Source organism: Muntiacus reevesi, chromosome 2 (assembly GCF_963930625.1).
Source record: "Muntiacus reevesi chromosome 2, mMunRee1.1, whole genome shotgun sequence".
Classification (NCBI taxonomy): Eukaryota; Metazoa; Chordata; class Mammalia; order Artiodactyla; family Cervidae; genus Muntiacus; species Muntiacus reevesi.
Genome location: NC_089250.1, coordinates 77,022,630 through 77,047,727, shown reverse-complemented (window position 1 = coordinate 77,047,727; position 25,098 = coordinate 77,022,630). Strand labels below are relative to the sequence as shown.

At 52.3% G+C, this 25,098-nt stretch overlaps 1 protein-coding gene across 3 annotated transcripts in view; it reads left to right on the top strand.

Annotated features, from left to right (window-relative positions):
• The window catches only part of ATP9A (ATPase phospholipid transporting 9A (putative)), a 131,723-nt gene that overhangs the window by 101,465 nt on the left and 5,160 nt on the right, over window positions 1–25,098 (top strand). For all 3 annotated transcript variants that reach the window (XM_065922195.1, XM_065922194.1, XM_065922196.1), the window contains exons 16-27: window positions 3,329–3,421; window positions 4,522–4,605; window positions 5,938–6,108; window positions 9,047–9,145; window positions 11,619–11,708; window positions 11,788–11,932; window positions 12,907–12,971; window positions 15,566–15,721; window positions 19,871–19,935; window positions 21,258–21,366; window positions 22,154–22,211; window positions 24,291–24,494. In XM_065922195.1, the coding sequence (XP_065778267.1) occupies window positions 3,329–3,421; window positions 4,522–4,605; window positions 5,938–6,108; window positions 9,047–9,145; window positions 11,619–11,708; window positions 11,788–11,932; window positions 12,907–12,971; window positions 15,566–15,721; window positions 19,871–19,935; window positions 21,258–21,366; window positions 22,154–22,211; window positions 24,291–24,494 (1,339 nt within the window). The remainder of the gene's footprint in view (window positions 1–3,328; window positions 3,422–4,521; window positions 4,606–5,937; window positions 6,109–9,046; window positions 9,146–11,618; window positions 11,709–11,787; window positions 11,933–12,906; window positions 12,972–15,565; window positions 15,722–19,870; window positions 19,936–21,257; window positions 21,367–22,153; window positions 22,212–24,290; window positions 24,495–25,098) is intronic.

Here is a 25,098-nt window from a genome sequence, read left to right as displayed (position 1 = left end):
TACCTAAAACTTTGTAAACTCCCACCCCCTCCATTGACCAATAGGTATGCTGAAAATATTCTCCTGTCATTAAAACATCATTTTTATTATTTAATGCATGCTTAGTGTTCTGTTGGAAAAAAGGTAGCATTATTTAATCAAATATCCCTCTCTTAGATACTTAGGTAGTTTTTTGTTTCTTACTCCCAACAGTGAATCTGTGCACGTCCATCTTTGTTTGACTGTCTTTAATGAAATGTGGATTATTTTGCTGATGTTTGTACTTCCTAACCCATCTCCCTCTTTATTTTTGGTCTTGCTGAGTGCGGGTCAGGGCCGCGGGACTAGCTCACGTCTCTGCACAAACGTCACTGTCCTGTCTTCACCAGATGTTTCTCATCCAGGAGCCATCTCACCCCCAGGGGACATGGGGACGTCTGGGGACATTCTTTGCTCGTTAGAACTCAGAGGGTGCCGCCAGTGGCAACTAGCGGGTAGAGGCCCGGACAGCCTCCTAACAAAGAATGTTCCAGCCCTGCATGGTCGTCGGGCCAGGGCTGAGAAACCCAAGGTGTCCGTCTTTTCTGCCTGTTGTTTGTCTAGTTAGCTGATGTGAGGAGGTTTGCCCTCAGTTACCAAACAGTTCTCAACTTGGTTTAGTGACTGTTGACAGTTACAATTTCTTGTTTTTTTAATTTTTCTTTATTTATTTGGCTCAGTTGTGTCTCGGTTGCGGCACATGGGCCCTAGTTACGGCGCTCAAGCTTAGCTGCTCTTCAGCATGTGGGATCTTAGTTCCTCGAACAGGGATCAAACTGGTGTCCCTTGTATTGCAAGGTGAATTCCTAACCACCGGGGAAGTCCCCGTCAACCCTCAAGTGCCTGTGAGCTCGCGGACGGAACTGAGCAGTGTCTTAACCCTCACAAAGCAAGGTCTGGTCTTTGCGTGAGTCTCCTGAGAGGGTCGGCCGGGTTTGAGAAGCCGGTTTCCTTGCAGCTTGTGTGTTTGGCTCGGGGCTGCTGGTTTTGTTTTCGCTGTGTTACAAGATGTTCCGTTGCCCTCCCCACGCCCTCCCCACGTGGCGTGCCGAAGTCGGGTCGTCAGTAGAGATCGTACCCTTGTCGTTGTCTGAATAAAAGAAGCCTTTGAACAGGTGCCAGAATCAGACTACAGTGGAAAAGATGAGGCCCCAAAATGATGCAACGCAGTGGGCAGACCTCTGTAAATTCACAGCGTAATCTTGCCGTAACATGGGAACAAAGTAACCTCATGGTGAACTTGGTGGGAGGAAATGACCAATGGGAGGAGACAGGCGATACAGTATTTATATTGGCCGAGATGTCCAAGCTCTGTTGAGTCCCTGCTGAAGTAGAGGAAGCCGTGGTGGGGGGCATTATTTCCCACAGCACCTTTAGGGTGAAGGGGAAATGAAACAAAAAGAGAAACCTGAGGCTTTCATGTTCAGACCCTATGGCTGTCTTTGGCCCAGGTCACAAGCAAGCATAGATGCAATCCATCAAAGAAGCAGCCTGCGTTTGTGATGCTTTTAAAATGCAGGTGCCTCTTCATGGCCTGTGGGTGCTTTTATGAGTGAGTATGCTGTTCGAAAAGTTGGTCAGTGATCAGAGGCGTTCAGAAGTTACTTTAGAAGATGAAACTGCACCACTGATTTGGCGCTGGGCATTTATTTCCTCTTCCACGAAGAGCTTACAGACGTGCCTTCTGGGCTTCCTGGGGCAGTAGAATTTAGGCACAAGGGGTGGTGGTTGTGCTCTTACCCTTGCCCATCTTCACTGCCTCCAGGCTTCCTGTGATGAAGGTCACTGAGGAAAGAGTCATGGGATAAGAATCAGCAATTTCACCATCAGTTCCTGAAAGCCAGGGTTTCTCAACCTCTGCACTGGTGACGTCTGGGGTCGGATGAGCCTCTCTTGCGGGGACTGTCCTGGTCATCGTAGGCTGATTGATGTTGTTCAGTTGCTAAGCTGTGTCCAACTCTTTGTGACCCCATGGACTGTAGCCTACAGGCTTCTCTGTCCATGAGATTTCCCAGGCAAGAATACTGGAGTGTGCTACCGTTTCCTTCTTCAGGAGATCTTCCCCACCCAGGGATCGAACCCACGTCTCCTGCATTGGCAGGCAGATTCTTTACCACTGAGCCACCCAGGAAGCCCGTAGGATGGTTAGCAGCATCCTTGTTCTCTAGCCTCTAGATGCTGGTAGCATCTCCGGGTTGAGACAGTCAGTTACTCGTCGAGACGTGTTGGAAGTCCCCTGGGGACAAAACCACCCTCATTCAGACCCCTGTTTTCTATAAGCAGTGCAGCTGAAGGTCTTGAGGAGTTCCTGTCACTCCAACAGGAATAATAACACTGGGTCAGCAGTTTCTGTAGATGTTGGCCCTTTGCTTTCTGCTCTATGTAGGGTATCTCACTTAAGCCCCAACAAGCTGTGTGGTAAGAGTTGTTAGGATCCTGGCTTTATAGAGGAGGAAAGTGAGGTCTAGAGAGGAGAAGTAGTTTGTCCAGGTGCACACAGCCAGGAGCTGGTGCTGGGTCTAAGCATTTGATGCCTGGGCTGCGATGTTACCCTCTCCCCAGAACATCTGGTCAGTGTGGACCGAGACTCTGTGTACCTTCTTCTCTAGCTGAGGCCTCGGCTCAAGGGCTGAGCCAAGATCCAGCTGGACCTCAGCTAAGGTTCAGCTTTACCTGGATCATTGGTTCTCAGCTGAGGCACTGTGTCCTCCAGGAGATGTTGGTTCATATCTGGAGAGATTTTGGTTGTCATCATGGGGCTTGCTGCTGGTATCTAGCAGGTGGAGGCCCAGGGATGCTGTAGGAGATGGTGCAATGCACAGTCCAGCCTTCTCGTGGCAGAGAATTCTCCAGCCCCTACCTAATGTTGATATCACCAAGGCTGAGAAACCCTGACCTCGAGAATTACCTCACTTCCCAAACTCTTTCCGGTAGACCACCTTTCAGCCACACTGGCAATGCTGTGTATCGATTTAAAACGGTCTTACAGTGTGGGAGTCCATTCCTGTTGGAACAGTGATAACTGCAAAAACAGAGCTCTTCCGTCCTTTTGACCTTGCTTTCGTCCTTTAATGATCTTCTGAGTGCTTTGAGTTTTCTTTTGTTTTCTGTGGCCTTTGCCCCAAAGTGACCTCCCCCGCCCCGCACCACCCGCCCCCTGTCTTGCTTTTCATCTCTGGCCAAGTGAGCAAACGCTGCGACATCTGCTGGGGAAGCACGGTGTGCGGCGCCTCTCGCGGGCCGCGGCGCTGGTGCAGAAGGCGGGCTCCTCCTGCGTGCTCATCCTCCCCGCCCCCCGCCCCTTCTCTAGGATGAGTCAACCGGCGAGATCACCTTCTACATGAAGGGAGCGGACGTGGTCATGGCGGGCATCGTGCAGTACAACGACTGGCTGGAGGAGGAGGTGAGCGTGACGCGGGACGCGGGAACGGGGCCTGTCTCTGCAGCCTGTCCCCTGTGGGCAACGGGGAGGGGGTCCCTGTGTACGTTTTCTGTGGTCGTGTAACAGGCCGCCCAGTCGGCACTTCAGGCACAGCTCAGCCAGGCCCTCCGCTCAGGTCTCGGGCCGGGGTCTCATCTGAAGGCTCGGCTGGGGCAGGACCCGCTTCTGAGCTCACTTAGTGGTTGGGGGCGGGATTCAGCTCCGCAGTGGCTCCTGGCTGGAGGCAGCCGCGCTCCTGGCCCTGTGGATCTCTGAGTAGGCAGCATACACGTGGCCCTGGCTTTGTCAGAGGAGCAAGCCAGGGAACAGAGGTTAAACAGAAGCCACCTTCTCTGAAACGACCTTCCTGCACTTTGCCACATTCTGTCTGTTGGGAACAAGGCCCTGGATCCGTTGCATCCTCAGGGCAGGTGGTCATACAGGGATGTGGGTACCAAGAGGCGGGCATTGTGGGGCCCCGGCCCAGCCTGCCTTGTCCCGGGTTGTGATGTGGGAACTCGTCACAGCCTGGAGGGAAGGAGCTACCCGTGTCTCAGGCCGTTTCTGTGTCATCTCTCAGCTCCAGGTGAAGAAGTCACATTTTCAACTCAGTAATGATAAATTCCTAATTAGCAAGATAATAATCCCACATGCCAACAGGGGCTGGCCTTACAGGTAACTCAGTTGACTGAGACAGGCCAGGATGTGTTTTCCGGCAGGGCCACACTGTGTGTGTTAAACATACTGGCAGTATACTGACAACTGTGTTTCATGGGAACAGCCGCCTTGCAGCATCATTGACTGTGGTCATTTGGGAAAGTGCTTTTGTCAGAAGTTCAGTTTTTCCAATGAGGCAGAAATATCCAGATTTAAGTCAGACGGCATTGACTTAAATTTTGAACCCCTTTTAGAAGGTTTGCTCAGGGAGACGGCTTTAGGAAAAAGCAGTGTTGTGATTTGCCAGGGGTCTTCCCTGGACTGAAAGGGGGTCCCATCGGCCTCAGCCTCCAGCCAGCCCCAGGGAGAGGTGAGGACTCGGAGCTCTCGGGACGGCTGTCTGCTGACCAGTGTCTGCATTTCAGTGTGGAAACATGGCCCGAGAGGGGCTCCGGGTGCTCGTGGTGGCGAAGAAGTCTCTGGCAGAGGAGCAGTATCAAGACTTCGAGGTAAGGGGTTCTGTGGCTTTTCTGCTGGCTTTGAGCCCCGTGCCCCTCACCATCTTCCCTCCCTTCCTTCTGCTCTGGCCCAGACCCACGTCACTTCTGAGCACACCAGGTTCTTCTCTCTGCTTAGACTGCCCCTCCCTTGTGGAACTCCGTGGCCCCCCTCCCTTACTGCCTTTGGGTCTCAGCTCAAATGCTTCCTCCTCCGAGATGTCTTCCTGGATCCTCATCTAAGGCAGTCCCACTGCGTCCCTTCCCACTGTCATCCTGTTGAGCTTTCTTCATTTGCATTTATCAACAACTATAATATGATAACTTTGTTTATGTGTGTATTTCAGCGTTCTTTTTAATATCTTCTTTTTGAAATAAAATCATCTTGAGAGCAAAGACTTTATTGGTCTGACTTGCTCTTGTACCCCAGCACTTAGGGTCGTCATTGTAAATCTAGGAAATTTGAAATGAAACCTTCAAATTTGAAATGGTAAACTTTGTTGGTGCTCTGATTTTTTTTAAGGTGTAGAAAGTATTGAATGTGAACTAGGTCACTGACTTTCACAGCCAAGGCTTCCGGTATAAGTCTGTCTTGTCAGTTGTCACCCTGTCCCATGGACTGTGTGTTCCTTGAGGGGGGGTCCTTGTTGTCCCCCCTGTCCTGGCACAAAGCTGAGTGACCGTATTTATACATGACTGGAAGGGCGGGAGAGCAGGCTGCAGAGAGAGGCTCCTGGGGCTCTTGCTCTGCTCCCCCCCGGAGAAGCTGTGCTTCAGTCTGTCCCGTTCACACGCGTGAGTTCTCTGTGACGTTTGATTTAACAAGGAGGTCTAGCCCTGATGCATTCTGCTGTTTTCTCAACTTCAAAGGCATATGCTTTGAAATGACTGTATCCTTGCTAACCGTATAAAGAGGGGATAAACAGATGGGTTGGGTCGATAGTCTTTGGAAGTGGGACTTCATCTTTAGACAACCTGGTTCTGGATACAGCGTATGTTTAGGGGGAGAGCCTACTGTGTTTTGAGGTCTAGAGGTGTGCTCACCCTTGAGAAAACTCAGTCCAGTTGGGGCTGTTATTGCCTCTTCATGGAGGAAGACAGCTGAGGCTCAGAGAAGTTTAGTGACCTGCTGGGAGCTGCACAGCAGGTGAGCGCAGAGCAGAGGGTGGGACTCTGGTCTCTCCACCTCCGGTGTCTGGATCGATGAACTTGGAAGGAGGCCGAAGATCTCAGTTTCACCACTTTGAGGTTCACCCAGGGGCTGGGGTCCCTGTCCTGTGTGGGCCCGGCCTGCCTTGCACCTCCACACCGCACGGCGTGACCGTGTTCCCTGCTGTGTCCCAGGCCCGCTATGTCCAGGCCAAGCTGAGCGTGCACGACCGCTCCCTGAAAGTGGCCACGGTGATCGAGAGCCTGGAGATGGAGATGGAGCTGCTGTGCCTGACGGGTGTGGAGGACCAGCTGCAGGCGGACGTGAGGCCCACCCTGGAGACGCTGAGGAACGCCGGCATCAAGGTACGGCGAGCCTGCTGCCTGGCAGCAGATTCCGGACTCAGACGAGGGGTCTCTTCATCGGAGGGTGAAAATTAGAGACGGGGCAGAGGGAGGAAGCAGTGACCGGGAGCACGGGGAGCCAGATTCAGACGGCGACCTGAGGTGCTCCAACAGCCCGCTTTCCTTTTGCTGGTGGCTGCCCCTCTGCGCGCTGGGTTCAGTGAAGGCAGGACTGGGCGCTTCACCTTAGCTCAGGACCACGGCGTCCTGCACGGTTGGGGTGTCTGTTACATCCTTGTTGAGTGGCCGACCAGCCGTCTGTGTTATGGTCTAGGCGAATGAACCTGGCAGAGTGACCACCTGCCCCAGAAAACTGCCGTGTTTGCATTTTTGTCCTTGCCTGTTCGGGGGCCAGAAAGTTCATATCCAGTTGTTTAATCTGGAGAGGCCAGTAGAGGGCGTCTGGGGAGCAGGCTCCATCTCAGTGGACCCTAGAAAGGGATTAGCAAACTCATGGGTTAGAAAGTGAAAGTGTTAGTTGCTCAGTCCTGATGACTCTTGATGACCCCGTGGACTGTAGCCTGCCAGGCTCCTCTGTCCATGGAGTTCTCCAGGCAAGAAGACTGGAGTGGGCTGCCATTCCCTGCTCCTGGGGATCCTCCCAACCCAGGGATCGAACCTGGGTCTCCTGCACTGCAGGTAGATTCTTACCATCTTAGCCACCAGGGAAGCCCTGTGGGTTAGAAGCTCCTGAAGATAACATAGGTTAGTGGCCTATCTCTAGCCAGTTACATTCCAGGGCCCCCGTCTGGCAGGAGTCCTTAGGAGCAGGACAGTGTGAACAAGAGGGATGAGGCCTGTGGTCATAAACCAGCTCCGGCCACCTTCTAGCCAACGGGGGCTCACATGTGTGTGGGCATGTCTCATTGCACACCAAACTGTCACTTGTCTTTGGCCCACAGGCCTGGCTTATTGCAAGGAAATTGCCAGCAAGATCCCATTTCTGCACAAAGTCTGACGTCAGAGAGGCCCACTTTTGACGCCTTCGGGCCTGTCGTGTTTGTTCCTGCCAATTTCTAAAACCTCTCCTCTAGGAACCTGGGAGATTCCAAGTTTCTGTCACTGGCTTTGTCCTGAGGTTTTTTTCCCTCCTTAAAACCATTCTCTCCAAAAACGGTGTTTTATTCATCGCGCGTGCACTGGACTTCTGCAGGTTTCCATCGTGAGAGGGGAGGGTGTGGAGTGTACAGTTAGGGGTCCGGCTAGCTTGTCATGAGGGTCTAACTTGTGGTCTTTCACAGGCCGGGAGGCATTAGAACTTGGGAACTTCCACTTCACTCCCTTCCCGGGTGCAGCCCCCCAGGCCTTGCGAGGTGGCTTCACACGCAGGCTCTCCTGCCGGGAACTGGGCCTGGGACTGGAGCTTCCCCTCAGGGCCCTGCCTGTGTCCCAGCCTCAGTGCGCTCAGGACTTGCCATGGTTTTCTAGAAGTCTAGCCTTCTAGCTCCTGTCCCAGGGTTTGCTCTCTTACAAAGAACCCTGAAGACTGGTGCTGAGCTGGGATCACATAAGACAATATTGTTACTTATTTTAATTGGAGGATAATTGCTTTACAGTGTTGTGTTGGTTTCTGCCACGCGTCAGCATGAATCAGCCAGTGGTATACATATGCCCCCTCCCTCCTGAACAACAGCACTGTTTTTAAGACCAGGTGGGAGATGGAGGGAAAACATCACCATACTCTGGGAGTCAAGTCCAGAGGCAAGGAGCCCCCAGCAGGGCCTGGTGCCTTCATCCCGGCCATTTCACTGCTTGGGGGTTCAAATCCTGCCTCCCCACCGATGGCTTCTGTGGTTCTTGACTGGTGGCCTGACTTCACAGCACCTCCGCTGCCTGTCTCAAGGGCTTGTGAAGGGACAGTGCCCTGAACACTTGGTTAAATGCACAGCACTGAAGCGGTGCCTGGCACAGTGAAGAACCTTCACGGTTATTTTCTTCCCTGCTCTCTCCCTCATGCCGAGGTGTCCCTGTCCCGTGACTCTTAAGGTGTCCCCATCCCACCACCCCTCCTGGGAGCAGAGAGAACAGAGAGTTGATGAATGAACAAGCGGAGCAGGAAGCACATTGGTTTAGACTCTGCAGGTCTGGGTTCTGGGCCTGGTCGGGACAGGGGCCAGCTGTGTGACCTTGGGGCGCTCACCCACCCTCTCTGAGCCCATAGCAGGGAGACGCAGAGTGTTCTGTTACAGGGTGATGTGGAGCCTGGTGTGGTTACTGTGGGCAGTTCGCAGTCAGGGTGGAGCACCCTGGGGCTTCCCTGTTGGCTCAGACGGCGGAGACTCTGCCTGCAGTGCTGGAGACTCAGGTTTGATCCCTGGGTCTGGAAGATTCCCTGCAGAAGGGAATGGCTACCCACTCCAGTATTCTTGCCTGGAGAATCCCATGGACGGAGGAGCTTGGCGGGCTACAGTCCATGAGGTCGTGAAGAGTCAAACAGGACTGAGCAACTCAACACTTTCACTTTCAAGCCCCCTGAGATCACACAGGGGCATCCGACTCCGTAGAAAGACCCCATGTAACGTGACAAATCAGTGTTTCTTGTAGGACATGGACGTGATCCCCCATCCATACAGCCTTCCCCTTTGTTGAGATTATTTATTGCTTTAAGAAAAATTCCCAGAAGAGGGATTAGGAGGGCAAAGGTGGGCTTCACGATGTCTGCCGGAGCACGTGCCAGTTTCCCGAAAGCGCTGCACCAGCTTTTGCTCCTCCCGCAGTGGGCGCACAGGGTCTTGAAGCCCTTGAACCAGGGCCTTCCCTGTGGTGCTTCAGGGACATTGTAAGCCTCGAGTAGTTGGAGCTCGTCAGTTCAGCATGACGTGTTTGGAAACCCAGCTGACGTGGGCGACAGGCTGGCTTGAAGGCTAACCGCGGGACGTCCTCCCTGCGGTCATTTCAGGTTTGGATGCTGACGGGGGACAAGCTGGAGACAGCCACGTGCACGGCGAAGAACGCGCACCTGGTGACCAGGAGCCAGGACGTCCACATCTTCCGGCCGGTAGAGTGTCCTCTGCCTCGGGGCGGGGCCGGCGGGGGCGGGACGCTGTGTTTGCCCTCTAACCTCATAATCTCACGTGGGCCCCTCCAGGGGGAGGGGAAGGACGTTAACCACCGAGGGTGGGGGGAGCTCAGGACACTGGTTTGGGTGGACTTACTGACAGCCTGGGTGAGGCTGAAGGATTCCTTCTGGAGGTGGTGCAGGGGCTCCTGGGGACCACCTCACATTGACCCATGTTCTTCACCTGCGGGGGGGCCGTGGTCCCTTGGAGAAGCTGACGGGATGCAGATAAGCTCATACACGTGAAACTGTGCAGATGAGTCTAGGGTTTCACTGAACCCTTGAAAGCCGAGTCCTCGGCTAGGAGATAAATTCGAGATCACAGATACTGGCCTGTCTGCCTTTCTGAAGGAAACCACTGAGGAGCCTTTAGGAGGAGGCGTGATGGGTGGCAGAGGAGAATGCCCTGCCCTGGTGGAAGCCCTTGGCCAGACAGTGCAGGCAAGGGGAGCTGCTCCCGGGCTCGAAGCCGAGGACTGTGATTGGCTTTACTGGGTCGTGGGGCAAGAGCCACCGGGCCTCCTCTGGGGCCGAATATCATGGTCCTGCTTATCTGCCAGCAGAGCCAAACAGCTGGGGGTTCTCTAGATGTTCTAGGGGTCTCCCCCACTGCCACCCCTGCCTTTGGTCCATAGTATGTTGAAGCTTTAAGAAATCTGGCAGTTTCTGGAATAGCCCAACCAGCATCACGTAGAGGCAGATACAGTGGCTCCTCATTATCCATGGATTCTGTATTTGCAAATCTGCCCACTCATTAAAATTTATTTGTGACCCAAAAATCAGTACTAGAGCTGCTTTCAGAGTTGTACATGGACGTGCACAGTGGCGTCACCTGACGAGCAGCTTCCCAGCTGAGGCGGAGTCAGGCGACGCTCTGCCATCTCATCTCAGCCCTCAGTGGACGCAGGGGCCCTTCAGTTGATTCATTGCCGCCTGCAGTTTCACGGTTTAAGATGGTCCCCAGTGCAAAGCTGAGTACTGACCATGTCCCTGAGTGCAAGAAGGCTGTGCCGTACCTCCCAGAGATCAGCTTCCTTCAGGTGTGAGTTACGGTCCTGTTGGCCATGAGTCTAGGGCTAATGAATCAACTATACCTATGTATATTCCAAAAAATTTTTGAGGTATAGTTGATGCACAAAGTTATATGTTTCACATGTGCAACATAGTGGTTTATAGTTTTTTAAATGGTATATGGAGAAGGAAATGGCAATCCACTCCAGTATTCTTGCCTGGAGAATCTCATGGACAGAAGACTCTGGTGGCCCCTGGGGTCACAAAGAGTCGGACATGACTGAAGCAACTTAGTGTGCACTACATTTATAATTATAAAGTAAGGGCTAGATTCCCTGTGTTATACAGTAGAGCCTTGTAGCTTATATATTTTATGCATGGTAGTTTGTATCTTTTAATCCTTTACCCCATCTTGCCCCTCCTCCTCCCTCTCTTCACTGGTCACAATTAATGTGTTCTCTGTATCTATCTCTTTATATTCATTAGTTTTATTTTTCAGATTCCACATATAAGTGACATCATACAGTATTTATCTTTGACTTATTTCAGCAATATATATTTTCAAAGATGTCTTTAAACTGAGACATGTAGAAAGCAAGCCTGTGTATTGACGAACAGACAAAAATATTGTGACCAGAGGCTTGCAGGAGCCTAGCCCTGTATCTTCTCCAGGAGCAGGGGTTCAGTAATCACGAACTGAGTGTTCACAGCGATTTTATGGAGCCTAACTGTTGCACATAATGAGAACACACTGTATGTTCTAGGATTCAGGGGTGGCAGACTATGGCCTGTGTGCTGGTCACCTGTTTTTCTAAATAAAGTTTTATTTAAATGCAAGATCGGCCCATCTGTTTAGGATTATCTGTGGCTGCTTTGGCAGTGTAGCAGCAGAGTGGGGTAGTTATGGCAGACTGTGTGGTCCACAGAGCATATCATATTTAACACCCGATTCTTTATAGAAGAGCCAGCTGCCCTGCTGGAAGCCTGGCTTCCGAGGCCTGCTCTGAAGTGGACTGGCTGTGCCCCTCTAGCCAGAACACGTGCCCTGCGTCTGTTTCCTTGCACCTACAGTGGAGCCTGGAAGAGCCCTGTGAGAAACAAAGAGGGTGGAAGTGTAGGAACAGTGCTTAGCATGGTGCTGGGCACAGATTGAAAGGACGCTGGCTTTTTGCTGTCCCCTTGATTACGTGGTCCCAGCCTTCCTGGGGGCAACGTGAGGGGACGGTTTGTGTGCAGGCCCCCGTGATTCAGCAAACAGGGTCTGCTCTGGCTTGGGGGTCGGTGGCAGGGGAGGATGGGGTTCTAGGCGAGGGACCTGGCCCTCACGGGGCTCCAGGAGGTTGCCGCTTGTTGTTCCCAGCGGCTCGGAGCGCAAGGCCTCCTTCACTGCTTTCCCTTCCAGGTGACCAACCGCGGCGAGGCGCACCTGGAGCTGAACGCCTTCCGCAGGAAGCATGACTGCGCGCTGGTCATCTCCGGAGACTCCCTGGAGGTGGGCGCGGGGACCCCGGGAGCTGCCGTGGGGGCGGGGGGACCGTGGCCGACCCAACCCCTCGCCTCGTCGCCGCCAGGTGTGCCTCAAGTACTACGAGTACGAGTTCATGGAGCTGGCCTGCCAGTGCCCCGCGGTGGTCTGCTGCCGCTGCGCGCCCACGCAGAAGGCCCAGATCGTGCGTCTGCTCCAGGAGCGCACCGGGAGGCTGACCTGCGCAGTAGGTAGGCCCGCGGCCGCGCCGCTCACCTGCGGGGACGGGGCCCCACGGCTGGCGTGACCCTGCAGGGGACGCCCGGTGACCTTCGGGGGCGGGCCCCACGGCTGGAGTGACCCTGCAGGGGACGTCCGGTGACCTTCGGGGGTGGGCCCCACGGCTGGAGTGACCCTGCAGGGGACGCCCGGTGACCTTCGGGGGCGGGCCCCACGGCTGGAGTGACCCTGCAGGGGACGCCCGGTGACCTTCGGGGGCGGGGCCCCACAGCCGCACGCTGCAGGTTCCCAGGCCCCTTGACCCAGGCCATGACATTTACCCCGCTTTGGCCCTGTTTCCTCGTCATTATTTTCAAACACTTCTCCCTGAGAGAGCGTCCAGGCCTTCCTCCTCGGCTTGTGCTTTCAGTAGTGACCCTGGCGCAGCAAAGCCCCGGCGTGAAGACGACCGTACTGCCGAGTGGGGTCTGGGTCCAGTCTGCCGGTTTTCCCTAGCTGGGGCTCCACGGGGGTCCTCGTTTCCCCGTCCGGAGCCAGTCTGCTCATCGGTAGAGTGGGAGAGGACCCGCGGTTCCCTCGAGAGGTTTCGGAAGGGCGGTGGCCTTACGAGGCGCCTGCTGCAATCGCAGTAAGCCGGGCAGCATCTGTCATTGCTATTGATGACGGGACCCCCGCACTTCGGAGGCAGGGCCCGAGGGGCTGTAGACCCCCACACGGCGTGGACACAGCCCCCTTGCTCAGTGACTCAGCGGCCAGGCCCCTCGGCCAGTCGCCCGGTCCCTCTGACCCTCAGCTCCTCTGCCTGTAAACGAAGCAGTCGATCCCGCAGGCTGTTGTAGAGAGACTGAGTGGGCAGAACAGAACAGAAACTTAGCCTGCGACGAGACGCCGCGGTGGACGAGGCTGTGAAGGAGCCGTGAAAGGCGAGGTGGTTTCTCGCCTCTACCCCCTCGCTGACCCGCTCTCTGGTCTGTGCGCCCTGCAGGCGACGGCGGCAATGACGTCAGCATGATCCAGGAGTCGGACTGCGGCGTGGGCGTGGAGGGAAAGGTGAGCACGCATAGGCGCGCTGATTTCGCCTGGGGGTCCGCATTAGGGCGTTAGGTAGCGGTCCTCAGGACGGCAGAGGGGAGCCACTCTGCTCCACCAGCTGGGTTTTCTCTTTCCCCCCGAGATGCAGCTTCGATGCTTCTGGAAATTCTCGATTAGAATTACAGAGCCTAAGGAGCCAGATATGGTAATTACCTGGTGTTACTACCTGAAAGAGATCCGTGTCACGGTATCTTACAGACAAATGCTGAGTCTTTGCTTGCCCAGACCTAACTTTTAAAGTGTTTGCTACATTCTTAGGGTGCAGCGAATGTCCTCCAATTCCTTCCCTGGCAGTGTTGTGAGTAAGAGAGTTAGTTATCACACTGTGGATCATCTCTCAGGGATTATGAAGAATGGGGCATTGTTTGCTCCTCCCTCAAATGCTGTGGCAGCTGCAGATTTTTAAAGGTTGTGTGTTAAAGTCGTTTTTCTTCTTCCTTCTCTGTCAGCTGTGTGCCTTCCACTAATAGTTTGCCCTGCCCTCTGTCCTCTGTGACTTGAGATGACCGTAGGCCAGAAGGTTGGGCCCACATTAGTTAGCTCTGTGTTTGGAGTGAGAATATTAGAGGCCTTGAATGAAGGCCAGAGATGTGCTCTCTGCATTTTGTCCCATGCATTCATGCGTCCGGATTTTCCACCAATTTTATTTCCTTTCCACCTTTTTTCCCGGGTTTTCTGGTTCTCATCCAGTTGACAATTGCTTGAAGTTACACAGCTAACTGATCCTTGAAGAAGATGTTAGGTCTGAAATCTGTATGATTCCTTTAATGCAGGTTATAAGAAGCACAGTTGAGGTTAATAGGTAGAATTCTTTACACGATGCTGTATATAGTACGAGAACATTTTCTCTTCTGTTAAAAATTATAGTCTGCTTCTTTTGTTTTTTGGAGTATAAAAGTGACAAGTGCTCACAGTAAAAAAACCACAACAATATAGAAATGGGTAAAACGCATTTTTCCTTTTAGACAGCTGCATCAAACTAGTAACACTGATTATTCTCCTAGAATTTTTGTCTATGTGTATACTACTTGTTATGGGAATGTGTATAATTTATATGTACACACACAAATATAATGGGATTCCTAGGTGGCTCAGTGGTAAAGAATCTGCCTGCCAAGCAAGAGATGCAGGTTCGATCCCTGGGTCTGGAAGAGCCCCTGGAGGAGGAAATGGCAACCCACTCCAGTGTTCTTGCCTGGAAAATACCATGGGCAGAGGAGCTGGGTCGGCTACAGTCCGTGGGGTCGCGAAGAATCAGATATGACTTAGCGACTAAACAACAACAGCATATATAGATACACCTTACACACATATATATTATTCTCATGTATAATTTAACATTTAAAACATTATACTGTGGTTTTTTTTAAAATGAAACTTGCCTAAATCTGCTGTAGCTTAGATTTCTTTGTACATCAGTTTGTTATTCTTAGATTTCTTTATACATCAGAACATGTATATCCATCATTTTGTATATTTCCTCAAACTTTCTGTTTCGAAAAATGTAACTCCTTCAGAAAAGTCGAGCTAGAACAGTGAGCACCTATTTACTCTTTGCTTTAATTTACCAGTTATTAGCGTTTGTCACATTCTCCTTCTAGTTACCTCTCCCTCTGAATCAGCTGAAAGTAAGTTGCAGACATGTTACCCCTCAGTGCTTCAGCGTAAGAGGGCGTGTTTCTACATAAGCAAAATAGCATCGCCACAAGTGTAGCATTGATACGATACTATTATATAATATTCATGATCTCATTTCTCCAGTGGTCCTCAAAATGTTTAAAAAAGAGACATCTCCAGGAAGCCGTGGAGGCTCACAGGCTGCATTTGTTTGCATGTCTTCATGTCTGCACTCTTCTCTAGTGGCGAATACTTCTCTCCGTCTGTTCTGTGGGAGAGGCGGTGTGTTTCAGGACACTCATTTTTGAAGCATGCAGGGCAGCTGGAGAAGCATCCCATGACATCCGCGGGGCGGGTGGGTTTGCTTATGGTTCTGTGTTTTGGTGTAGGGCGTACATAAGAGGGGCTTGTGCCTCCCTGTTTCATCACACCAGGAGATCGTGACGTCCGTCTGTCCCATTGATAGCGTCTGCTGTGTCCCTTTGAGAGAATCCCGTAATATGGCTGCGCTCTAAGTTATTTCCAGTTCTATGAATGTGCAAAGCTTGTTTGGGAATGTTCAATTTAGTATCATTGGTAGCATCAGCACCGCCCCCCCCGGCATATGTTTAACTCTCAGTTGGAATGATTCTTTGCTCCTGACTCCCATTATGGGTTGGGCCTAACCCACAAGGCTTAATGCTAGATTCATTTGACCTCCCAATTATGACTATCTGTGCTTGGGAATGTTTTTTATTTAAATAAATTCCTTTCTTAAAATGACATTTAGACTCAGACCACCAACTGTGTATAGCTGGAAGCCAAAGAATTTCTCTATTGAAGTTCTTCAAAGATCTCCTTACCAGTGTCTTGCTTTTTCAATTAAAAAAAAATATGTGTTTGCCTTGACCCGCCCCGTGCTCCTGATGGTGCCCGATTTCGATGTCCGGTCCCAGGAGGGCAAGCAGGCTTCACTGGCCGCCGACTTCTCCATCACTCAGTTCCGGCACCTCGGCCGCCTGCTCATGGTGCATGGCCGCAACAGCTACAAGCGCTCGGCCGCCCTCAGCCAGTTCGTCATCCACAGGAGCCTCTGCATCAGCACCATGCAGGTGGGTGGGCCGGCGCGGCGGGGGCTGCTGTGGAGAGTGCCGGAGAAGCAGCGGGCCCCGCTTTGGAACGGTTACCCGCGCCGGGCCAGTTCCAGTCCGCCGCTCTGCACCGCCCCCCCCCCCCCCCCCAACTCTGAAAGAGCTGCGGGCGCCTGCCTGGAGCCCTCCTGTGTGGGGGCCGAGGCTGTGCCTGCCCTGCAGCGCCTCGACGGTGGGGCCTGGCTGGGCACGAGGTGGACAGAGGTGTAGGTGACCTGGGTTCCTGCATCGGGGTGAGTTGTCGTCCTTAGTTTGCCAGAGGGAAGGATGCAAAGGTAAACACCAAATGAACACTCCAGCTCAGAGTTTTCCACATGCGGAATCAGGGACCACAGAGAGCAGCCATCAATGAACAGGGTGTGTTTTGAGAGCACCCTGTACTGTGGGCTGAGTGTTCACAGTGCGGGGGCGCTTGCAGTCTTCCCTGTGGTCTCTGCCCGTTCTACAGAGGGGAGGCTGAGCCTCAGTGAGGGTGAGAAGTTGGTACCGTACCCCTCAGGGAGTTAGTCTACCTGGGCAGGGGGCCCTGGTACCTGCCCTGTTAGTCCCGGGACCCCCTCTGCCTCCGTTATGGGGGGGTGGGTGTTGCCTCCACTGAAGGGGGCACTTAGTGAGGGCGGTGCAGCCAGGGCATCTCAGCTCTGCCTCCAGCGCAGCCCGGCTGGGAGTCCCGTGTGCTCATCCCAGTCAGTCCTCGGGGAGCTGGAAGAGTCGGATACGCTCAGTCGTATCTGACTCTTTGTGACCCTGTGGACTGTAGCCCATCAGGCTCCTCTGTCCGTGAAGTTCTCCAGGCTAGAACACTGTCTTGGGTTGCCATTTCTTACTCCAGGGGAATCTTCCTGACCCATGGGTCAGACCCAGGGAGTAACATCTTGCTTTTTCACAGAGGATTCTAGAAAGTGTAAGGTATCTTCCCATCTTCTGTCTCCCCAGCTCCTTCATAGTCTGTCCTCAGGCTGCGGCAGTGAAGTCGTATTAGGGAGGAGACCCAAAGCGGGGAAAGAAAACATTTTGGGTCTTGAACATCTATTGGCTGATTTTCTCCTTGGGCATTTAGGTTAAAAAGAACCCCAGTTAAATGGTGAGAACTTAGGGATGGTACATCTTGGAGCCTGTATCCCCAGGTGTCTCCGAGACCTTGAGCAAGTCACGTTACCACTCTGGGCTTTGGTCTTTCCACCTGTCAAGGGGGCATCACTCTGTTCAAGGGTCTTGGCCCTTGCCCCGCAGAGAGGGCTACTTGGAGAAGCAGGGAGTTTTATTAAGGCATCAAGTGCTGAAGGCATCCTTACCATCATTAATAAAAGCAAAACAGGCTAATGTGTAAACTTAAGGTGAGGTTTTATCCTTTTACTTTTTTTATTGTAAAAGTCACATAATATAAAAATTATTTTAACCACATTTAACTGCGCACGTCAGTGGCGCTGAGTACGACATTCTCATAGCTGTGCAATTCTCATTATCATCCATCTCCTGAACTGCTCACTTTTCTAAACTGAAACTCTGCCCGTTAAACACCAGCTCCCCATTCCTCCTCCCAGCCCCTGGAATCTCCCCGTGCACTTTCTGACTCTCTGAATTTGGCTGTTCTCGGTTAAGATGTTGTTTTAATTTGTGGGAAAGGTGTTTATTCATATGCAAAAGACACCCTGCCTTCTGGCTCAAGTGGTGCTGCCTGATGTACATGAGAATTCACCCTCCACTGGCTCGACTGTGCCTTTGCGGGGGGAGGGCTGGGGGCGGTTATATTTTCAATATCTATTGCACTTATGAGTGAAGGAGCTTTAAAGTGATTTTCATCAACACGATCAAAACGCTAACAGCTGCTGTGGTTCATCAGACCACATCTGTACTTTTATTTTATGTAAGCTCATCAGTTGGACTGGATAATGTCATGGTTTTAATCACTGGGAGATTAATCAGCTCATTCCCAGGCAAACACACACAGGCTGGCCTGGATGAATTTACTTTTGTAATGACCGTGTGTTACCATAAACATGGATTCAGAAAAAAACAGTTTTAGCGTGAGGAATTGTTCTTTGTGCTATCGAGGGAAAAACAAACCATCCCCCCCTCCCCAGTAAAAAAACCCCTTAACCCTGTCCACTGTGCCGAAAGTAACTGGCTGAGAGAGAGTCCTGTTAGAATGGCACTTTGACAGTGGCCTCTGAGATAGATGAAGATAGAGCATTTATTTTCCCCAGTGCTGTTTCCAGGGTGAAGGTGTTGTGGTCAGTCTGGCCCATTTAGAGGAAGAGGCTCCTGACTGATTTGCAAAACTGAGCACCAGGATTCTTGACCTGTGTCTAATCCTCCTTCCTGGGCAGCAGCCTGTGTGAGAAGTCATCTGAAAAGAGGCTTTGACCTTTCAATTCCAAAGTCACAACCAGGGCAGAGCCAGGCTGCCCATGACCATGGCCCTCGGTGTCACCTGCATCCTGACCTCTGTACCAAGCCAAGGCCCACGACGGTGATGAGGGGTAGAGGGCTCTGGTTCCACACTCTTTCTAGCCACTAGGCTGGCCCAGCCTTTTCTTCCATTTGTTGTTCAGCTGCTCAGTCGTGTCCAACTCTTTGCGACCCCATGGACTGCAGCACGCAAGACTTCCTTTTCCTTCACTATCTCCTGGAGCTTGCTCAAACTCATGTCCATCGAGTCGGTGATGCCATCAAACCATCTCATCCTCTTTCGTCCCCTTCTCCTTCTACCCTCAATCTTTCCCAGCATCAGGGTCTTCTTCTTGAGTGAGTCATCTCTTCACATCAGGTGGCCAAAGTACTGGAGCTTCAATGTCAGCATCAGTCCTTCCAGTGAATATTCAGGGTCGATTTCCTTTAGGATGGACTGGTTGGATCTCCTTGCTGTCCAGGGGTCTCTCAAGAGTCTTCTTCAGCACCACATTTCAAAAGCATCAATTGTTTGGCACTCAGCCTTCTTTATGGTCCAATTCTCACATCTGTGCATGACTACCGGAAAAACCATAGCTTTGATTAGATGGACCTTTGTCAGCAAAGTAATGTCTCTGCTTTTTAATAGGCTGTCTAGGTTTGTCATAGCTTTTCTTCTAAGAAGCAAGCAAGGTCTTCTAATTTCATGGCTGCAGTCACTGTCCGCAGTGATTTTTTTCCATGTTCAGGTTTTTTTTTTTTCATGTTCAGTTTTTAAAATCCTTCAGGCAACAGCTGTCCCTGACCTCCGGCAGGTTTTATACTAATTAGCTTAGCAGTCACTTTGCTTCTGTTGGGGTCAGTAGATGTTCAGAGAAGGAAGTAACAGAGCATCAAGCCTGGTTTTATCTCCTCAGCCAATTTTTCACTGCTCATATTTTCCAAATCAGGAAGCAGACTTTACAGTAGGGGTTGGTAAATATCTTTATTGCTTTTGTCTGATTGCAAAAGTGGTAGGTTTTGGATTCTTTGTAAAAATTTCAAAGAAAAGTAGAACATGTAATATGAGATGTGAGGCCTTCTCTGCAATCCCACCCTCCAGGGTAACTGGTACATATCCTTAGGGTGGAGGATATTTTTTTGTGTCTGTTTCCATGTATATGCCAACTTGTGTATCAGTTGTACACCTAGAGAGCAGGTGATTTTGAGCCGTTGGGTGTGTGGGCTCTGGAGACAGAACAGGGCTTGAATCCTTGCAGAGCCATTTATCTGCTCACTCTGCCCTTCTCTGATGTAGGGGATATTAGGATTTGATTTCATGGGTGGTTGTGGAGATTCACTGATATCAGATAATAAGGTATTCCCAGGTCCGACTTGTGTGTAAGTTAATAAACGTTTAGAGGAGCTGAGAGTGAACCCTAGAGCTAAACCCTCTGACGTGATGTCTGGCTCTGTCCCTTATGAGCTGTGCTGTCTCGGGTAAGTCACTGAAACTCTCTGTGCCTTACTTCCCTCATCTGTATAATGGGTACAATGGTAACAACACCTCCTCTTTAGGGTTGCTGTAGGAATTAAATGAGCTAATATACTTAAAGCACTGTAACGGGCAGGTGTGAAATTAGCAATCTGTGGGTGACGCTGTCTTTATGATACAGATATGAGGGCTTTGATAACGTTTTCGGTATGTTTTGGTGACATCCTTTTTTCTCCTTGGCACAGGCTGTCTTTTCGTCCGTGTTTTACTTCGCCTCCGTCCCCCTCTATCAAGGATTCCTCATCATCGGGTAAGGAAGTCCAGGCAAAGTGTTAATTTTTAATGAGCCACCCCTAAAACGCCACAGAAGAAGGAAGAAGCGTTGTGTTAAAGACGCCTCAGTCCCCAGGTCAAGGCTGGTCTGGCAGTCTGGTTTAAAGGGTTTAGAGCCTTCTTTAATCAATATGGCTTTGAACTGATAAGCTCGTAACCAGACTGCAGGGGTAGAGTCTAGTGTGTTTGTGGTCCCTCTGTACCTGATGCTTGAACACTGCTTGCAGCAAGAGCCTGAGGTTATCAGACAATTGGCAACCAGGCAAAACTGAAGTCCCCGAGGGGTCTTAGGAAAAACGGAACGAGGGGAGCAGGAGAGGCCCCTTCTTGTCGTGGCCGCCTGCAGCGACCGCCTGTGGGTGAGTCTCTGAGGCTGCCGAAGCCTAGCCCTCCTGGGGGCACGTAGCCTTGGGAGAGCTTGTGCCGTGACCTGAGACGCTGTGCCATCACGTCTACCCCTGTTCCTGACCTGGAATTTGTGACGTTCCTTGTGACCTTTTCAGAGGATGTGCTGGTCTCTGAGTTACCGGGGAGGTGGAGTCTGGTTTCCACACGCCCCAGGTAGATGCTGATAGGGCCCCTGGTTACCAAGGCGGGAGGCCCAGAGGGGCCGGCTGGTCCCAGGGCCGTCTTACAAAGTGTGTCTTGTGCTGTTCAGCCTGAGAGCCGGCCCTGGGGTCCTGCCTGCTTCTCACTGGGGAGAGCGGCCTGCCCTGTGTCAGGCCCTGGAATGGTGGAATGTGCCAGAACAGAGGCAGGGCTTTACGCTGCACGTGCCTCCCCGGGGCCTGGTCCCCCTTCCCCCTCGGGGGATGTTCATCTGCTCATGTCCCCCTCACCTGCGCAGCTCTGGCCACATGGGCCGCCTCGCTGCTCTTCGCACAGGACAGACAGACTTCCACCCCGGGCCTCTGCACTCGCTGCGCCTGCCCGGGAGGCCGCTCCCTGGACCCCGGCACGGCCACCCCCGTCCTCTCCTGGGTGTCTCATCCCGCCCACCTGCTCTGCAGTCGCACCGTCTCAGCCCGCGTCTTGGTCCCTCTTCCCCGTTGTGTTTCCCTCCTCAGCACCTTACCTTCCACACCCAGCACGGTTTTCTGAGTTTGTTTTTTGACTCCCAGCACGGGAGCTCTTGGAAGGCGGGCGATTTTGCCTGCTTTTCGTCTTCAGTGTCCAGGGCTCTGCACCGGCCCTGGCGTGCTCCGGCACTCCGTGCGTGGTTGCTGAGCGAAGCGGCGGGAGCTGCCTGCAGAGGCGGGGGCTGGCCGGCTCTTCGCTGAGGGGCGTCTCTCCTCGCAGGTACTCCACCGTCTACACCATGTTCCCTGTCTTCTCTCTGGTCCTGGACAAGGACGTCGAGTCGGAAGTGGCCATGCTGTACCCCGAGCTCTACAAAGACCTGCTCAAGGTTCTAGCCCCGGCCAGCTTCCTCCTCCAGCCCCGTTCCCGTCTCCCTTCCCACCCTCCCTGATGCTGCTTTAAATGATAAATTAGCATGTATCTAATGCGGCATGTTTGCCTTAGATGGGCAGATGCTTTCTGACTTAGCCCACAAAGCTATTCTATGGCTGTGGTCACGTCTTTATTTTTATGATACAGTCCCTAGACCGTTTCTCACCCCGTCAGCAGAAGGTATTATGTAGACTCTACTCAAATCGTCTGAAGACCTTGCCTCTCTGCTGCTTTTGACATGTTTCACACAGACGCTGCACGTCTGATGTGAACACCCTTGAACTGATGGCTTTCTTACTTTGAGAGGAAGGTGTGGGGGCTTACCGTCTTTCTTAAACTATTCTATGCACACGCAAAGACTGTTAAACCGTAACACTGATAACGTCAATAGAAAACAAACCTCCTCATACCTTTTTTACAAGCCCCTAACAGTTCTGCTCTGTAGCTGCTCCTCGCGCCTCTGGAAATGCTCTTATGTACCCTCCGGAAAAATCTGTGTGTGTGTAATGGCATTTTTTTTTTTTGTCCTCAAGGAAGTTTTAATAAGGAGCAGCTTTATTTCATCTAAAATCACTTCTCTTTGAAAAAAACATCATTTCTCTAATGTATTTCGATGTGTGTGAGTCACTGTGCGATGAAAACGGACAGACTGTCTTGTCTGGCTGGCGGAGGGGCGTCTGAAGGCAGCCAGCGCCCTGGCCGAGCCCCACCCGCTGACACACTCTGTCTCCTCTCTCGTTCAGGGACGGCCACTGTCTTACAAAACATTCTTGATATGGGTTTTGATCAGCATCTATCAAGGTAAGGATGGGCGAAACCGCCTGTTGTCTTGTGCTCTGGCCTTGGCCTGAGGGTCAAATTTCCTGTGCTGTTGTCTGTAGAACATGAAGAGAGACAGCTGGAATCTTGAGACAGCAGTCAGGAGCGTGGCATTGTGCCCCCAAAGCCCCCTCTGCGAGCCCTGAGGACTTCATCGTGGGGCCCAGAGTCACATGTGAACTGAGACAAAATCAGAGAAAGTGTTAGACGCTCAGTTGTGTCCCACTCTTTGTGACCCCATGGTTTGTAGCCCGCCAGGCTCCTCTTTCCATGGGATTTTCCAGGCAAGAACACGAGTGGGCGACCATTCCCTTTTCCTGGGGATCTTCCCCACCCAGAGATCGAACCTGGGTCTCCTGCATTGCAGGCAGATTCTTTACCGCCTGAACCACCAGGGAGGCCCAGAGAAAAATGTAACTAATCAAAGCTTGCTAGGGTGTTGGAGTCATTGTAACAAAAAAATGCTTGCTTTCTGGGATGTCCTGATACATTTTCTGAGGTCCAGCTCTAGTTTTTGAACAATGTATTTACTTCTGCAGCCTCCAGAGAGGGTCCCTCAGACTGTAGAGGCTTTGTAAGAGGATTCACTGGAATATGGAAAGGAAATATCAAGCCCTGTTTGTGTATACGTTCTCCTCACTGTTTAGAATTTCTCTTTATTGGTGTGTTTCGTAATGTATCTGATACATCGGTGCAGTGGGCCTGCTTGCTCTGTCTGCACAGGTCCACATGGGTCGTTCACAAATACGCATCGTCCAGTAGGGATTCGTGCTTAATGATTTTTACTGACGAGATGATGTGTAGTTAAAAAGTGTAGAGACCATTGCATTTGTTGGTGGGAGGCTGCACTGTCATTAAAACAGTTTGAAGGGGTCTTTTTGAGAGGCGTAGCAAAGTGAGTGTGTGTTTCCGGGGGAAGATAGCAAAGCCTGTGTGCAAGTTCATAATGAGAAGCGATGGCGCTTTCCTGCAGCCCCCCCCACCCCCAGCTCCGTTGTGACAGACTCGCCTGAGTTTCGGGGCGTCACAGTCTCCTGGCCCCGCTCTTAAGCAGTAGTCTCACATAGCTAGTGTGTGTGTTCAACACGAGACGCTGTCCGGTCAGTTCCAGCAATTCTGGATGAAAACGTGCTTCCCTGGACTCTCTCCCCCACTTGCTCTCTCTTCCCAGCGTGAGTGCCACGACTTCTCCAGTATCTCTTAGCTGCCTCTATCATTTTGTGCGTGTTTTTGGGGGGGAGGGGGAGGGGTGGAAGGTAGAGCAGATAAAAGGTATCATTTACTGTCGAAACTCTTCTGACAGGCCCAGTTCAGTAGTGTTCAGTGTATTCGCGTTGTTGTGAAACCAATCTCCAGAACGTTCTCAGCTTTGAGAATGAAAACTGTATCTGTCCAACTGCCCACACTTCTCTCCCTTCCTCCCGGCAGCTCCTTGGTAATCACTGTTCTGCTTGTGTCTCTGAACACGACTGCTTCAGAGCCCTGGAAGAACAGGGATCCCACACTGTGTGTTCTTTAGTGGCTGGCCATGCCTGTCATTTCAAATCAAATACAAAGCTCTCTGTCTCTTGCTCCTCCCAGTCCAGACAGTTAACCGTCATTGTCTGCCTCTTCTCCTTTCTTTCCTGTCTGTCTTTCCCTCTCCCTCCCGGTGATCAACTCTCAATTATATTTAAGCCAAAAGGAGTAGAGCAAAACTAGGGACTTCCCTGACTGTCCAGTGGTTAAAACTGACGCTTCCAGTGGTGTGAGTGTGATCCCGGGTTGGGCAACTAAGATCCCACATGCTGCCCAGCGTGGCCAAAAAATCTAAAAGGAAGAAAGAAAGGAACGTAGGAAAACTGGGATCTGCTGCCTCCCTTTCAAATATCCATGAAGGCCCTCTCATTATCCTCCTTGACCAAATGGTGCCTTTCATGTCTAAATGGAGAGGAGAGGCGTCAGACACGGGCAGGCAGGCTGTGTCCGGGGTGGGGAAGGTGGGCACCGGGGCCCAGCAGGGGGCTGTGGGGGCGGCACGAGCCCCTCCCCACGTGGAGCACCCGCCCCCCCCCCCCGCAGGGAGCACCATCATGTACGGGGCGCTGCTGCTATTCGAGTCGGAATTCGTGCACATCGTGGCGATCTCCTTCACATCGCTCATCCTCACGGAGCTGCTCATGGTGGCCCTGACCATCCAGACCTGGCACTGGCTGATGACGGTGGCCGAGCTGCTCAGCCTGGCCTGCTACATCGCCTCCCTGGTGTTCCTCCACGAGTTCATCGGTAAGAGCCCCGCTCGCCCCCGACGTGCACACACATTTAGAGCCTGCCCATCGGGTCCAGGGGCCTCAACGTGGGAAGGGAGGCGGGCCCCTCAGCACGCGAGGCCTGGGCTCGCTGTCCAGCAGGCCTCCGCACTCAGCAGCCCTCCTTGTCTCACGGGCGTCCCGTGGGGCACGGGACCGTTGACAGTCGGCCAGCCTCTTGGAACTGAAGCCGGTGGGCTGATCTCAGTGCTGAGTGTGGTCTTTAAACCACGCCCCGTGCCCGCTGGCTTAGCAGGGGATTTGTTTAATGCGAGGACCTGGTGGGCTTTCTCCAGGGAGCTGGTCACTGTGCTGGGCTCTGTGCAGCTGCAGAGGTGGTGAGCTGAGTCAGGCTTGCTGGAGAGGAAGTGACAGTCAGCAGGACTTGACACTGCCATTGGCTCTGGAAGCCCTGCCTTATTGCAAAGGCATCTTCCATCCTGCCTCTTCATCAGCAAACTGCTCCTTAAGAAGATTCTGATAAAGCGGCATTCCCGTGGAAAGCGAAGTCTTAGGACAGGTGCACACTAGTTTGGAAAGCCTCCGTGGATGGGTTTTGTGAGCACCCACCTGTGCATTTC